The 17,293-nt window shown below is 41.2% G+C and overlaps 2 protein-coding genes across 3 annotated transcripts; one reads left to right on the top strand and one right to left on the bottom strand.

The window, feature by feature from the left end:
* Window positions 1-249: 249 nt before the first annotated feature.
* ptpn2a (protein tyrosine phosphatase non-receptor type 2a) lies at window positions 250-9,341 on the bottom strand. The gene is made up of 9 exons (XM_054621375.1): window positions 9,088-9,341; window positions 7,658-7,748; window positions 7,459-7,559; window positions 7,193-7,291; window positions 5,642-5,779; window positions 4,671-4,880; window positions 3,934-4,098; window positions 2,553-2,788; window positions 250-2,373 (listed from the first exon to the last, which is right to left on the bottom strand). Exons 1-9 carry the CDS (start codon window positions 9,142-9,144, stop codon window positions 2,184-2,186), a joined length of 1,287 nt encoding a protein of 428 aa, XP_054477350.1. The 5' UTR covers window positions 9,145-9,341; the 3' UTR covers window positions 250-2,183.
* A 407-nt stretch (window positions 9,342-9,748) lies between these two features.
* seh1l (SEH1-like (S. cerevisiae)) lies at window positions 9,749-16,566 on the top strand. Of its 2 annotated transcripts, none has more exons than XM_054621280.1 (9): window positions 9,749-10,142; window positions 10,595-10,645; window positions 10,851-10,997; window positions 11,428-11,639; window positions 12,553-12,651; window positions 12,748-12,888; window positions 13,005-13,159; window positions 14,534-14,687; window positions 16,351-16,566. In XM_054621280.1, exons 1-9 carry the CDS (start codon window positions 10,032-10,034, stop codon window positions 16,526-16,528), a joined length of 1,248 nt encoding a protein of 415 aa, XP_054477255.1. In that variant the 5' UTR covers window positions 9,749-10,031; the 3' UTR covers window positions 16,529-16,566. The 2 variants fall into 2 exon arrangements, with proteins under 2 accessions (XP_054477255.1, XP_054477256.1); XM_054621281.1 differs by lacking the exon at window positions 16,351-16,566 and adding an exon at window positions 15,871-16,337.
* The last annotated feature ends 727 nt before the right edge of the window (window positions 16,567-17,293 follow it).

Raw genomic sequence — 17,293 nt, 5'->3', positions numbered from 1 at the left:
GAAAAAGATGACATCTTATTCAGGGATTGTATCGGTTACCCTATTGTCGCGTGTGCAGCGACAACCGGCAAAGGACCCCTTTGTAGTTCAAATTGTAGCAGCCCAGATAGATCTTTTTGCTAGTTATTTCATATTAAATTAACCAGTTTTAAATTATGAAGACAATTCAGATTTATTTTGCTCTCATATCCATATATATACATACATATATATACACACACATATATATATATATACACATATATATAGCATTTTGTATGATTATTCTGTTTATAGTACTCAAAAGGGTATCAAAAATACATTGTTTCTTTCAGTGGACAGCTCATAAAACAAATAGTACTTCCTTCTCCACAATGCAATCCCACAGACAAGAGAAAATTAAATTACTACAGTAGTCGATATGAGCAAGGCCTCTTCTTGAAATATTGAATCAATTCCTGGAATCCATGGTGGGAGGCCTTCAGTCTGGCTGCATTGATTTAGCTCATGGTGGGAATGAAATTAGGACTGTAGCACAGAGAAAGCGAGAGCTGCGGGTGGACACTGTAAAGCTGCTTTACTGACACAAGGGAATATAAAGAAAGAACACAGGCAGACAAGAAGGGTTTGGTAAAAAAAAAAAGAAAAAAAAAGATGAATGTTTTATTTTAAGAAGTATTTCATGTTTTGCTTGCTCTTTTTTTTACTCTCTCTTTCAAAAACACCATCTGTCATGTTCTCACTGCAGCTTTTAGCAGTGTACAAAAACTCCCCTGAAATCTTAATGTGAAAAAACAACATGAATGGAATGTTACGGTAAAACGTGTCTCTTCTGGGTTAAATGAGTCAAAGTCATGTCCAACAGCGGCAACTGGCAAATCAGCCAAGCGCCCATTTCATCCCAAGGGGTCAGTACCTGCTTATGACACATTTGGTGTACAATCAACTATTGATCACACCTCAAGTTGCTACAAACCGGGCAATGTGGTGCTAACGTGTTACTCATGTTATGTGGGAAACAATGGCTCTCATAAACCTTTATCTGATCTTGCTAGGAAACCTTGGAACACACCCTTTTTTTTTTCTTCCGACAATTAATTCACATCAAGGCACATTTAAAGCTATCTCCACCAGCAAACAAACACCTAACGACCTCCTAACTACAAACCCAAGGTGCTCTGCTCAATTGCACTATTATAGCTTTAGATTGGTCCCAGTCAATTCACAACCCATTTTTTGTCGCTTCTATGTGATCAAATTAAGAAGATACGCGTCATTTTTTGTGTCAGTTATGTTCAAGAGATTCAAACGGAAAAATACATTCCAGGACAAGATTTCATTAATTTAACAGCTTGCCTTGCTGTTACAGACACCTTTGCTTTGGTTTTCCTAAAAAAAAAACTAAAAAAACTGAAAGTGCACACATAAACCCATCCAGTGGGTAAATACACGCACCAAGCAGTGACAGACTTTTACAATGAATGCAACAACCAAAATCTATGAAAAAAGGTGCTCATATAACAGAGAAAGAGGTTTGAAACATCAGCAGGGCAGCTCTCCGTGAAGTATCCAGTCACACAAAAATATAAATCTGGCCGTATCGGGATGCCCTGCTAAATGTGAGTGGAAGAACAAGTGGTGCTCTGGAAAAACCTCTAAATGTATGCATGATATGCACATTTCATTGCAGAAAAAAACAAAACTATTTGGCTCTAGGCTCTGGGGGTCTTATGGTCGGACAGTCAACGCAACAAGTTATTTGAAATGTTAAAGGTGTCCACGGACGATCGACAAGCACCTGACCGTTACAAATAAGGAAAAACAAAAACGCGTCAGAGTTATTATTTCTCTCCTGCTTTGCACTGCAGCTTTCATAAGTTTGCTCTCAAAGCGATTCGCTATGATACAGTACATTCATCGAGTGGCAAGAAGGAAATGAAAATCGTCGTGCTGGCACCAAGATCCTGAGATGTTACTCATTTTTTGTTTGTTTGTTAAGATCATAACATGAAAAATACACACACACACACACACACACACAATCATTTTTTGATCTAGCGCTCCCACATTTTTTGACCTTAAGAAATAAATACCCTCAGTTATGCTTGTGTTACCGTCTACGTCTACTTAGGGAAGTACCTAATCCCAGGTACTGGTGCAAAATAGGAGTCCGTTGTATTTTTGTTTTTTTTTGTTAAGTGTGTTCACTGGGAGTATATCCAGCACACCAGCAGGCCGACGGCCACGGCCGCCCCGGCGCCGACGTTGAGCAGGATGGGTCTCCAGTACAGCCAGTTGTCCCGTTTCCTCTCCGAGTGGCTCAGTCTCTGTTTCATCTGCTGGACCTTCTGTGAGGTGCTGGCGATTCTCTCCTCACGATGACGCTTTCTCACCCTGAAATAAGAGCCGGTTAACAGGTTAGTGGTCGGCAAGTGTGGGAATCCCATCAATCACACTGAGCTGAATTATTCAGAAAAATAAGAACTCTAGGAGGGGTCAGAGATCAGTTTATCTGGTCCCAAAGAGGTGACATTTTACGGCATAGACGACCTGACAAGGAGCTTGCTACTTACTGCCCAGAGTTCTCTGCCACGTTCTGGTCCGGGCTGTCCGGCTCTTCCGCCGAAAGGTGGTCTCCCGAGGCGGCCTGGGTCTCCGGGCAGGGTCCTGGCTGACCGTTGGGCCTGCTGTTGTCGTTGAGGCAAGGCCGGGGTGGAGGGGGTGGTGGTGGTGGTGGTGGTGGAGGTGGTAGAGAGGGCAGATCGGGCTCCTCCAAGTCGTCTGTGGACATCGCTCTCTGCTTGTTCTGCTGTGAACGGGAAGAGACTCATGAGAGAAGGACTTTGGAGAGCTGAGGGAATATATTTTGATGGCCCAAGTTAGTCATTTACCGCCAATTCTCTTGACAGTAAATCTGTAGACAACCAAATTCCACTTTGTGTTTGTACAATATAAATTTACAGACTAAAAGCTTAAGAATAGCTTAGTTAAACTGTCTGAAATGCAGTTTTGTTGTTGCTTTATGGGGGCTGACTCAGAGGCGGACAGATTGCATAAACATTCAAATAGCAAAACAGTTTTTTATTTTATAACAAATTATAGCCAAAAAAATACACTGAGATGCTGCAATTCCCCCCCCAAAAAATTAGGACAGAGGCATGTTGCAGCTTCAAGCTATCTGTATTTCTTTCACGCTTTTATCAGGAGCAGGTAGAGGTGTGAGGAAACAATGTAAATATTAGGCGTGCCGGCTGATTGCTAAGCTGCATAATGATAGTGATACTGATAACTGTTTTAAAGTAAAAAACAAAACAAAAGCGTGATAGTGCAACAATGTCCGTTTTAGACTAGGTTGCACCCACAAGGATACATTTAATCTAATGTAAGTTCAAACAGAGTTTAGCAAAATTAAATTTAAAATGAGTAAATCCAGGTCCAAAATTTAGCATAGCTCTGTTACACAAATAAAACCTAATCTCTGTTTAGTGTGTGACGCTTGCTTGACCAAATTTAAAGCAGCGTGCTGTCATGTCCCACCCATTAAGTAGGCTATAATAGAGGAGCAAAGCTGTTAACGTTGGACTGCTCTGTATTCCTTAACCAAACGGTACATTGTTCGCTAGCTAGCTAGATAAAAAGTCAGCTAGTTAGCCTAGCGTTACTCGAGACGACTCGGCAGAGAAGTTTGAATTTCTCCTCCTTAGAAGAAAAACCTGTCGATGCAATTAATGGAGCAACACTGCCAAACATTAGAGGATTAAAAAAAACTGACAACAGATCAGTAAGGGAAAAAGGAGGCTGAACTGGTATCTAGAGAGAATTCAGCAGCAGAAGCATCATCATAAAAGTCAACCGGTTGAGTCTGTCCTCAACTTTCTTCGAGGAACTGGATTATTTTGCTTAATCAACATGGTTTAAAGTTAAACTTTGATTTATTCTGGTTTAAAAAGCTACCTGGGCTGCTGAGTTTACGGTCGGGATGAGCTTTGCTCCCTCAATGACCGCCATGTAGGAGAAGCGGAGCTGGTCTGGGGTCTGGATCAGGCCCATGCGGTATTCCCTCATGTCTAGCAGCACTTTCTGTATCTCCACCGACGACGGGTTCTTCCTCCTGTCCATCTGCCAAACACATCAAAACGTTGAGAATACAGATGACAAAAAAAAGCTCTAGTGGGGGTTTGAAAGCAGGACTTTTACTTACAATGGGACATTTGTACATTCTTATTATACTTTTACTCCAGTAAAGGGATGTGAATACTTGTTCCGCCACGGTCTATTTCGCTCTACTTCCTCCACTCAGACACGTTTAGAATGAACAGGCCCATAGCTTTAATTTTTGAATGGGTTTACTTCACTCAAATAGATTTTACAATTTGTGTGATAAACTCATAGTATAGTTTTAAATTCCAGACTTCTCAAAGACGTGAATCTCAAATCAATGCATTCAACTATCAAATAGAATGCTATGGATGAGGATTATTCCTTACATAGAAAAATACAGGGATGAACGACCACAGAATGTGTAGTTTGAGCCTTTTTATAAACTTTTTACTCCATCACAACCTGTGGATTCAGATTATCCAGACCTGCATCGGAATGCAGGAAGTTAATCGTTACTTTTGGACATGGGAAGGAAAAAAATCATGAATTGCATGAAAAAGAAATGCGACATCCCCCCTCCCTGTCTTTACCAGCACCAAGCAGGTGTCCACCAGGGCGAGGGTCCCCGAGCGTCCGATCCCGGCGCTGCAGTGCACCACCGAGGGCCCGTGCTCCGATCCCAGAGAGCTGGACTCCCGCACCTTGAAGAGGAAGTTGAGGAAGGAGGCAGGGGATTCCGGGACGCCGAAGTCAGGCCACGTGGTGTAGTGGAAGTGGTAGATCTCCCTCGACTCACCCGTCTGCAGCAGACAAAAAGTGTTAATTGTTTAGTCATTGCTGATGAAAACCCAACATTTCTTGATTTTGACGCTTCAAAAATAAAAGATTTGAAATGACTAAATAACAAGCGGAGTTTCATTGTAAAGAATTTTGAGTAAATTGTGTTCATCGCTGACTCAGATTAGCTTTGTTAGCCGCTATTATTCAATAAAAACAATACTACTAGTACTACAGGGAGGAAGAGTAAACAGCAAAATATAATGGGGGACTTTTATTGTGAAGGCTTTATAGGAATTAAAACCACAGTTTATCCATCGTTTTACAGCCACTCCTTTGAACACGAAAATGTATTGGATCACTATCAGATGAGGCAGGTTGCATTGAAGGGTGGACACACGCATTCCCCCAACGCGAGCAAGATCCGATCCTGGAGCGCACAGACTTGACCGTTAATGTGTGATCGGCATTATCGGATGAAAAAAATCCCACAAGTGTAACCACAGGCTCATATGCTGGGCTTCACAATAGTTACGACCACGCAGGATAACACAGGTTGAGTCGGGTTCAGTAAAGTTCAGAGCCAGTAGCTGCCCTGAAAATTTTAATCTGGATGAAGTGACACAAGCAAAGCAAGGGAGAAAACTAATTCTTCAACACAGTCAACGCCCAGCACTTTTCCTGAAGTAGACACAAAGTAGTCTTCCCCTGACAAAATATCAACTCTAAAAATGGAACTTTTTAAAAAGAAGATATTATCTCAAAGTTTGGCTCTCGTGCTCACCACTGTGTTCTGCAGTTCCAGCACTCGGATGGTGTAATAGGACCGGTCCTCTTCTGAAAGCAGCCTGACAACGAACCCCGTGTCTGTAAAAGACATCTGCAGCTCCTCTGTGGTGGGCCAGTACTGTGCACACTTTTCCTGTTGAGACACAAAACTAATTAACTAGGTCTTGGATAAGAAAGCCACTCGCTCTCCTCAGGCTTCTGAAGGATGAGCTGGCAGAAGTCTTGTGGGATGAAAGCACTTTAAATGAGGATCCATCTCAGACTTAATTCCTAAGAAGATTGCATGGATTCAGGGAATCTATCTTTCTAAAGAAATACCACTACCAATGTAAAGGAATGCACTGTGTACAAATAACACTTTGGATCATGTTACTTTCCCTCGGGGTCATTACAGTCAATAGTGCTGTGATACTATACCCGATAGGACTTGGCAGCTTGTTTACCACAAGTCATAAATAAGCAGTTCCCACAAAGCATTGCAACCCTGATGAGACCGTATTCAAGCTTTTGGGGCAACTTTTAAAGCAATGCTCTGCTGAAAACTGTGTTAAATGTCTTATTGTTCCTTCACCTGGATGATGCAGTTTGTTTTCACATGCATCTGCTAAAGGGGGAAAGTTTCTCTGTGCTTATCTTAAAAAGGGACAGTTCACCCCAAAATAAAAAAACATATTTTTTCATATCGTAGTGGTATTTATCAGTCTGGATTGTTTTGGTGAGAGTTGCCTAGCTTTGGATATATATCGCTCATAGAGATGTCTGCTTTGGCTGAAAGAAAATAGTCCCTACATGAAACTGCTCACAACAAGGTCTGTGGATTATCTTGAGTAACCAGGTCATGCTTTCTGGAAAGAGACATTGCTATTGAGTTCTTCCAAATGTATTTTTTTAGGCGCTGAATGCCAAATCTTAGTTAGTTTGGAAGTCAATCACGTGTCAATATGCAACTTACTCAAGTATAATGTAAAAACTTTGAAACCTCCAGTGCAAGCACACATAAAATAAACTTTTATAGTGTAGTAGGATCTGAATTTTGTCCAACAGTTTAACTTTTGAGACAAAAAGATAGTATAGTATATATATTTGCATTTTCATAGATTCTGAATTTTTCATTGGGGGAGAAGGAGCAGATGAGAATTTAAGGATCATCTCATCTTTTCTTTGTGGAAAAAATTATAGCGGACAGAAATCATTATTCAAAGCAAAAAAGGGGATCATGTGGGGATTAAAATAATCTTAAGAAATAGCTATTGAGGTCTAATGGAGCGTAATGATGACTTGCTCCTCTATAGATTTTTTTCTAAAAAAGGTAGGGTACAGATTGTTCTTGAGTGTATTCATTTTAATAAAACCAGCAGCTCATATATTTCCAGCCTTTCGGGTCCTCTAAGTAGGTTATTTAGGAAAGATATTGTCCTAACATAAGAATGACAGACAAAGCCAAACTTTGATATACAATGTATGCAAAGTGCTCTGTGTGTAGCAAGAACATATCATACCATCAAGATATGACAACCTGAAAAACAAGAACCTGAAATCTACTCACAGATCCCTTTTCAATGACTCTGTTGAGCATTATAACAGCTTTGGAACACTGCTCCCAAATCATCAGCCAGAAATGACCACAGGTGTTCCTCAAAGGCCCCTGTGGACGCAAAAAAAGTAAGAAATATAAAAGGGGGGGAGGGGAGAATCCTGTCATTATCAGAAGCTTACAAAGCATCAGGGTGAAATCCTGCCCATTCTTCTTTAAACTTCCCACAGGTTTATTTAACGTATACTTCTGCAGACATTGCTTGTTGTGAGTCGTACCTGAGAGAGAATGTAAGCTCGCTGGGCCTCCTCCACCATGACTAAACTGGCGTTGATGTAGTCATTTTCAGAGTTTTCGAGTTTAACTCGACTGTGGTCATCTGTCAACCAGGTGGAGACAACCACAAATTACAAAGACGTCGCTCACTTTGCAGTAAGACACATTCTCATCAACAACCTCGTTCGTATCACGACTCACATGGGCTGACGTCTCTGTAGCGGTTCAAATTCCGATTCGCTGGAAGTTTTGCCACTTTGAAGGGATATTCACTGGCTTGGTTACGGATCTCCTGTCAAGAGACCAAAAGAAAAAATAAACAAGTTGGAATTTAGGAGTATCACATTACGTTGATGATGAATCAACGGCGGTGGGACGCAAACTGTGAAACAACATTAATGTGCATTCCACACACAATCAGTTTCGCAGTACTAAACTATTACATTATTATTATCATTATTATCTGTTAGAATGACCCTAAAGGAATAAGAACAGTCTTATACTAATACACAGAAATATTAACTTGATAGAATATAGCCTGTAACCGTTAAGTTATATAGTAAGTTTACATGTTAGCAGCACTATAGAATGTTAAATGAACTACTAAATGAGAAAAAACACCAGGTATGAGCTTTTATAACTTTGCATTTTGATTATTATCAATTCAAATATAGTGTAGATGCGCCACAGACTGTTGTGTATACATTTAACTGAAACACTCAAATGTGTGAGATTTTCCCCCTCATAAAAGGGTCAATTTAAAGAGTATCTCCAAGCCTCTGTTGGACAATACGCTTGCTCTATCTTTCAATTTATGTGATAGATAAAAAGGAAATGATTTACTGATAAAAGTAAAAGACAACCTAAAAACTAGAGTTTGACAGGCACCAAATTAGTTTCAACTTTGAAGTAACCATAAGAAAAACAATTTCACTTTTCAGGATATAATAATTACACTTTGGATAGCTTCAAACCGTTGATTATATTAGTACTCTATCAAAATATATTTTCGATACACAAGCACGGGACAGTTTCTTCAGCGTCATTAGTCTATAAAGTGATTGTTTACTGTGTAACACGGGTATTTTAAGTTAAGTGTTAACTTTCAAACAGGATAACTGTTAGGTACAAAACATCTCCAATGACATGTTATCCCCGGGTCAGTAGCTGCACATTACACGGTCATAGTTCAACCACCGGAACAGAAATATTAAAATGCTGGGCTCTGTTAGACAGCTGCTGGTGAAACACATGCGCTTTTCTCTGGAAGTCCTGATGAGTTCTCAGAAACTGCAGCTGACGTCTGCTAGCGTCATCCGGCATTAGCAAGCTGAGCTCAACTGTGCTGCACGTTTTCATGCTAACGTTACAAGCTTTCTAGCTACGGAAGTCAGAGAGTCGTAGCGCGGACTGCTAGTTTCTCACGAGTCCTACATACGTGCATATAACCTCGACATGATGTGGTGAGGTCCATAAGCAGCCCCGAGTCACCGAGTCAGCCAGAGGGCTAAAAGTACCCAAATACTCGGAAAATGAGTCTGACGGGTGAGCTATCAAATTAGCTCGCCAAGTAACGTTAAGTTAGCAGCCGATCGTCATAGAAACACGAGAGGCCCAGTGTCCCGACTTACATTGAAAAGGTTTTGCCATCCCCCGGACGAATCGATATCTTCAAATTCTTCCTCCATTGTGTCGTTGTTAGTGCCCCGAGACACTTGCTGGATGATCACAGTGTTTGCAGCACCGTTCGCTAAGTTACTCCTTTCTGTCAGCCATCTAAACAGCAGTGTGTGTGTGTGTGTGTGTGTGTAACCCTGGGGAACCCTGCGGGGAGTCTGCTGCTCCTGCACAATACTGCATGCACGCTGACTGCCTTGGGTTGCCAGTTACGTGTTTTTGTTTCAGCCTACCGAAAAAGACAACATCATATTTCGCTGTATTAAACATATTGTGGATGTTATATATACTGTATATATCGACATGTGTTAACACTGACCCTTTCAGTAAACTATTGAATTCTGAAAGCTAACCCTCGTTTTTTTTTTTATATTTAAAAAATATTTTCCATAATAGCCAAGGCATGATTAGAAAGACAAATAAAGTTGCACAAAAAAACCCAAAACATTTTACTTCTACCATAGACCTCTCGTCTTAAAGGGTTCAATATGAGCATTTATATAAATGTACGTAATATTCCACCAAACCTGGCAACCCGGTGAACAGAGGAGGACAGTTAAAGGGGTAAATCTTTAGAGTGAACTCATTTATTTTTGTCAGCTTTGAGTTTTCAGATTTTCCTGGCTGCTGCTCAGTTGGACACGACAAGTTTGCGCATAAACTTTTTCATAAAGTACCTCAAAACATGATTTACCCAAAGGATTTAACAAAAAAAATGGTTTGAATGCGCCCCTCTGTGGTCAAGTCGGGTGGTGCACACACACACTGCGCACACTACGAAGACCCGCCAACCATTATACACACACACACGCGCGCGCACAAGTAACGTTTAGACACATGACAGGCCTGCTAGGCAACCACCTTAGCAAGTGTTGCTACTAGCTAGCTAGTTATAATCATGTTTGTAGCGCGTAGTATTGCGGCAGATCACAAAGATCTAATCCACGATGTGTCGTATGATTTCCACGGCCGGAGAATGGCAACCTGCTCCAGTGACCAAAGTGTCAAGGTAACGTAAATGAACACGACGTATCATTCAGAGGTTTGCTAATGTTAGCTTTAGCTGTCACGGCTAGCTTGTTCCCTTAGCTCGTTATTGGATTTACTGTCTCATTTTCCAAAACTTTTTGACAGACGTAAAGTAATTTGCTACTTCTGGCTATCGCATGCAACATCACTTCATTAAATGTGGCTAGTTTACATGTAGCGTACAAGCTAGGGTAACATTAGCCGGAGATAACTGAAGCTGCGTAGCTAATGTAAACACGGCAGAGTTTCAAATACCCCGCACATGTTCAGTAACGTTACACCTGCCACTTAAAAGGTGTTGTCTAACATTAGTTGTAAACCTTAGGACTGTCTTTGAATGTCCCGTGTTACCAGCTTCACAGCCGTGCACACAGAGCAAATCATCTCAGCAACCTTTCCTCTCATCAATGTTTCACATCTTCTTTCTCTCAGGTTTGGGATAAAAGTGAGAATGGAGAGTGGCACTGCACAGCCAGCTGGAAGGTAGGCCTCCTGCTGCTTGATTCATTTGAACCACTTCAGGCTTTCCTAATATATTATGAGTTTATTAGTTGGCGTACTTGCATAGCAGCATTTCAATTTCCTACTCTGTGTTTCTTATGGGAGTTACTAATATGGGTACAGCTTGAAATCTAAACTAGAATTTGGGTATATTGATTTGACAAAAGCTGTATCCTCTTCTATGCAGACACACAGTGGGTCAGTGTGGAGAGTGACCTGGGCTCATCCAGAATTCGGGCAGGTTCTGGCCTCCTGCTCCTTCGACAGGACAGCTGCTGTGTGGGAAGAGATTGTAGGGGAGTCCAACGACAAGCAGAGAGGACTGAGCCACTGGGTAAGTGCAATTCTAGCATCACGACTCAACAGCAACTTTAACAAAAAAGTGGTTGCCAGGCTGGAAAACGGGCATCAGCTTCTGTTTGCCGAAGCTGAAACTTATTTCAAAAAAAATATATATATATATATATATTATATATATATATATATATATTTTAAATATTTGTTACATTGGCGATATTGTAAATATTGCTGTTTAAGTCATAACAGGAACTAGAGCTGGGCGATATGGCAATCTTTTTTTATATGCTTAAAAGTGGTTGCCACTGATGGCAACCGAAAACCAATAACTGTGCCAAATGGTTGCCAACGGCATCTGTTACTGTCAAGTCCCTGAGTGTCCTTCTAAACCAGCAGAGCAGACATCACTTTTTCTACAGGTGTCTGTTCAATCTGACCCAATTATTTCCACCCTGTTCCGTTTTTAGATAAAGAGAACCACGCTAGTGGACAGCAGAACCTCAGTGACTGACGTGAAGTTCGCCCCTAAACACATGGGCCTAATGCTGACCACCTGCTCCGCGGACGGCGTGGTGAGGATCTACGAGGCCCCCGATGTGATGAACCTGAGTCAGTGGTCCCTGCAGCACGAGATCTCATGCAAGCTCAGCTGCAGCTGCATCTCTTGGAACCCCTCGAGGTTAGACCACATGTTTGACTTTGTTTGGAGGAAAATAAATCAGATTTCCAGTTCCTCATTTCCAGTCCTAGCTGTAATTAGCCTTGCTTTGCAATAAAACTTAGTATTGATCGGGCACTCGCAATTAACTTTGGAAGTTGTTGTTATTTGAAACCACTAATAAATAAAAAAAAAATTGAATGGGGGGGAAATAAAATTTTTACTTTGGGCAAATAGATTTCTGACAAAAAGCATTAAGGTTGAACCCGGTCGTGGTTGACTGGGACACTTGAATCAATCATTTCCTACTAGGAAAAGTAAAAATGTCTGCTGTGACAAAAGGCCTATTGTCGTGGGTCTGAAACTTAATACTTCTTGTCTTACAAAGCCCCCATAGCCCTCCAGCAACCTAGTTGGAGAACTTTCGTGCCTTCCTGTGCTCCTCACAAGCTCTTATTTCCAAGTTGAAAGGTGGAATTCCAACTTGTAACCCATTTTTAAACCACATAAAACTGTGCACAAAATCTCATCATTTACAATGCAAATGCTATTCACCGGTATGTAATAGCATAATCAATAGAGTATGAAAAATGTTGCTCAGTGGTGTGTTAGCAACAGCAGATAACTTCATGAACAGAGGAGGTAATTTATGTAGAATTTAGTACCAGGATGTGAAACAAACGCACTTTGAAGAACCAATAACTTTGTCTTATTAACCAGCTGTGTGTATTTCTGGAGTTGGACATTCAATGAAATAATCTGTCCTTTACATTAATAAAAGAAAACATTTGGTCCAATAAGTAACATTCTGACAGAACCGTGTTGAATTCAAGACATTCTGTAACTGACCTGTTTAAATGGATGCTGACCTTTTTATAAACATGAACTATGACCTTTTGACACTGATCTTGTGTGTTTCCTTCCTACCACCCAGCTCTCGTGCCCACCCGCCAATGTTTGCAGTGGGGAGTGACGACAGTAACGTGACATATGGTGGGAAAGTTCAGATCTACGAGTATAATGAAAACACGAGGTAGGTACTCTGGATGTGGTGTCTTTTAATAAGCGTTACAAAATCATTTGCATTCTTAATAATTCTTCAAATGTTGTCTCAACCATTGTTGTAAAGAAAATACGCTAAAGCCGAGACGCTGATGACGGTCACCGACGCTGTCCATGACATCGCATTCGCCCCAAACCTGGGGAGATCCTTCCATGTGCTCGCCATCGCAACGAAAGATGTCAGAATCTTTAAGCTTGTTCCCATGAGGTGACTAATTCCATATACATGCAACGCTTCTGCAGCAGCAACCGTTTTGAATAGTTCTAAATGAAAGAAATGACAACCTACCACTGTATAAATACATTTCCTGATCTATCTGATAGGAAGGAGAGCACCTCTTCGGGACCCACCAAGTTGGAGGTGCAGATCGTGGCTCAGTTTGACAACCACAACTCCCAGGTGTGGCGTGTGAGCTGGAACATCACCAGCACCCTGCTGGCCTCTTCCGGTGATGATGGCTGCGTGCGCCTCTGGAAAGGTAAGAGGTTACTGTTGGCTTCAGTCGACAACTGCTCATCGGTCTTCCTTTTTTAAGGTATGTGACGGCTATACTGGAATCAGTTTATTTTAGTGTACCATGTTTTACAATGCAGATGCGTTGTTGGCATCAGTCAATTTAAGAAAAGATCAGTCAGGTGGTCTATCTTCCCAAACAGAGGTAAAGTGCTTTCAAACTGTTAAGATTGGTGCTTGGGGCATCTGTGCCCATGTGATACACGTCCTAGCCTCTCGACTTCTGGGTTGCCCAGATACAGTTATTCCCAAATCATCTGAGTTGTTACGTTGGGCCTTCCTGAGGAATTGGGCCAACAAAAAATAAGGTTCGATACTAAGCCAAACATGGGACTGCACCCGTGTACCAAACTTTACCACTAGGGGTCAGACTTGACTCAGCAGCAGCTCCCAAGTGGAACCTAAAGAGACAAACGACTGGGTTATACTTTCTGTTCTGAAAGTTGGGTCACCAAAAGGTACCAGCCTGATCACTATGAGTCAAACTGTGTTAATCTCACACACACACACACACACACACACACACACACACACACACACACACACACACACACACACACACACACACACTTCTCGCCCTTCACTCAGTCAGTCATAGAAACAGATCTCAGTCAGATATACACTTTTTTTCTTGAAAAATTAAAAAACATCTGCCGTTAAGTCCTGATACAGACAAGCAGGATTTTCCCCTCAATCTTGTGGTAGTTATTTACTTATATTCCACTTTGGTATTATGTCTTATGACAGATGAGGACAAAAATCTGTCTTACAAGGATTTTCCTTGGTAGTGAAATGCAAAAAAAAAAAGTTCAATAATCAAAGCAAATGCCAACATATACAATAAAAGACCTGGCTTTGTTGAGACATTTCTGTCTATGGACACACAACAAGCAGCACTTTCCTTCTGAGAATAACCCTTTATGATTAATGTTGATGCACAATGAATAGTGTGGGATTACGATTCCTAGTTTCATGGGCTTTTTGGAATTGTTAGGATGATTTATTGTTAAAAAAAATATGTATTTGGATACCTATTTTGACGTTAATTACCATGGCAACGGTCGAAGCGTTAGCTTCAGCTCTAACCGCAGATATCGACTTGATGAAGCTTCATCAGTTTGTGGTTGTGCCATGCCTCTATCTCATCTCTGTCACATTTCAATTGAACACGAGTGTAATACGCGTAAAGTTGAGAAATAAGCACAGAAATAAATTACAGTGAACAGTTCAGCTGTGATCAAATTCTTCCATCAGCTTTTCCATTTTGTGTGGGGAAATGATGAACTATGACTCGCTGGTTGATCATGTTGTAGCTTGAACACTTATTTTTCCTCTGCAGCAAACTACATGGACAACTGGAAGTGTACGGGCATCCTGAAAGGGGACGGCAGCCCGCTCACAGGCTCCTCCGGTCAGCCCACAGCTATGAGCACCGTTGTGGGCTCCTCAGTCCAGACCTCCCAGAACGCCCTGAACGGGATGTCTGCAGGAAGGTAGGTGGTGTGGTGCGTCTGCCCCCACTCACCAAGCCCAAACCCCACCCGAGCCGAATCGGTCAGAACTGACAGCTTATCATGCCTCACACTGACCGGGACTGCAGCTGCTCACTGACAACCCTCCTGGACCCCCACACTGACCAAATGTTGCACTCATGCAAAGAGCTTGGCTTCCAGCATTACAGGTTGTCGGCACCGAGCCTGCGGAGTTGGATGTGCTGTGTTTTTTTTTTTTTTTTTGTTTTTGTTTTTTAAGAATCGATTTACTCTTGACTTGTACAGATGCATGCAAGAGAAGTTTCCAATTTGCATTGTCAGTGTTAGGGCTAACCATACTCTTGATATAAAAAGTAAAATAAACCACTTTTATATAAATTCGAAATGTGACGATTATTTCAGTATATTATTTTGGGGTATGCAGCAGAACCATTGTAGTGTTGGGTGACATTATTTTGTCAGTATTGAGAAATCTGATTAGCTTCTCAATTTTCCATTTTGTGATAATTAATTAAATCAAAGCTCAGTAATTCTTCTCATCATTTCACTTTTCAATTTTAATTGATCCTTGAGCAAGTAATGCCAAACTCTTTGCTGAGCAGAAGGACAGCTTGAATGAACCTCATTAACCAACCTTGATAACATGTGAGTATGAACACATGGGTATGAATACAGCCACTGACATTTATGACTTTAAAGCAGGAATATGTAACTTGTCAAAGAAGAGATAACAGTCTTTCTTTTTACAAATGAAACTTTGAATTCATGAGAAATAAAACCCACCCTTCCTCAATTCAGTGTACTCAGGTTATTGTTGCTCCAGACCTTAGTTGGTCTGGTTGGACCAGTAGCTTTAAGCGGCCAACTTCCTGCTGACTTTCTGAACTTTCAAAACTGGTTTTGGCTAATCAGAGTTCATATGTGGCTGTATTTATGTTCAATTTAACAACCTCTAAACTTAGAAAAACCTCCGTATTTACCACCTTTGCAGATTTTTTGACTTAACTCTCTAACCTTTGTAACACAAGATGCGTGTATTACGTGCTATGTTGCGTTTTCTTCGCAACCAAAGTGAAAAGTGATTTTTGATAAATTACTTTGCATCAAAAGATTTTCTTGCATTCTGTTGGTGTGGAGCTGGCTTGTTAAAGTAATGTGGTATTGTACTGCTTGTTGCATGCAGGATTGGCAAGAGAGCTCCCTTTGCCCCTCCCCTACGGCAGCTGACCTCTCCAAAGACATACCAGCATCCTGCGTATTACTAATGTCTCCTGCACCAGCTGCCACTTGCCCTTTTGTCAATGCATTTGAAAAATATTCCATGTCCTAGCTGAATACTTACTGGTTTGAGGCCTCTGTTATGGAATTGAAACCTGCATGGTTCTGTTCTCAACAGCTTCCACTTTGTTTTAATTCCAGTGTTTGTTAAATACCAATGCACATCCACCTTTTATAGAATAAATCCATATCACTACTCTGTCTGCCATTTTCCCACACTCATTTTAGTTTGTAAATCATCCTTTCTAAATCTCTCATTCCTACTTCCTTTTGACATGTTTCCCCTTTCCCTATTCTATCGTCATTGTCTTCTCCCTGTCCGTGTGTTTGTTGTCTGTGTCCCCGTCCATTTTTTTTTTTTTTTTTTTTTTTTGTGTTGCTTCAGGTATTTCTTTCCGCCTCTGGATCCTCCCAGAGCGGGGACCAGGTATGGTCACCTGCTGCCTCCCTCCTCTCTCATAGAGCACTGTGACGCTGAGCCCGCTCAGCCTCAGCAACAGGCTCTCCCCCACAGACTCTACTCTAGAGCACTGCTGCCCTTACCAGAGGCTGAAGGACTGTGATTTTGGGGGAAGTGGTTTGGGGGGGTGGGCTGGAACCACACAAGTGCCATTCATTACTAATAAAGATTCTGTTTTCTAAATGTTTTGTTCTCTTTCCTTCACAGAGATTTTGTGAAACTTGAATTAAACGGCCAGTGCAGCCATTTTGATAACCATTTAATTGTTAGTATGTGAGTAATCAACTAAACTATCAGTTTTGTGTTCTAGCTCTTTAAGTTTATTGACTGTGCAATAAAGAGCACATGCATTGTTTTAGTTTTTCGGGGTCACAAGAAAACGTCTACATTTTTCCAAATGACACCGACAACCAACAACCCTCAATGGCTGCAGAGCAAATGTTTCACTCAGTGTCACTGTGGTTTAAAGTCCCACATGATGGAAGTCAGATTAAACATCTCAAGATATGAAACAAAGTTATTCTTGTTTAGTTTTCCATCCATACACAGGAACTGACAGCATTCAAGTGACTGACTACCACGTGGGACGGCTCCTCTATGGAAATAGCACATGATTCATCACAACACATTTCTTTTGTTGGAAATGGATCCACTGTATTTTAGAATGTTGAGTTGGGTGAAAATGTCACTTACTGTTGCCACTTTGTGAATGATATTCTTGGACTTTTGAACTGGATGGTTCTTTGACGTCAACTGGATGTGGCCTATTTTACGAAACTTCTTCTGCCAGCTATACTCTAAATGTAGGGAAATCAACGGTATGTCATTTGTTTTGACAGGAAGGATAACGTTTAATGTCATGGCTCAC

The sequence above is a fragment of the Anoplopoma fimbria genome, chromosome 20, assembly GCF_027596085.1.
Source record: "Anoplopoma fimbria isolate UVic2021 breed Golden Eagle Sablefish chromosome 20, Afim_UVic_2022, whole genome shotgun sequence".
NCBI classification, from domain to species: domain Eukaryota; kingdom Metazoa; phylum Chordata; class Actinopteri; order Perciformes; family Anoplopomatidae; genus Anoplopoma; species Anoplopoma fimbria.
This window is presented reverse-complemented; position numbering and strand designations above follow the sequence as displayed.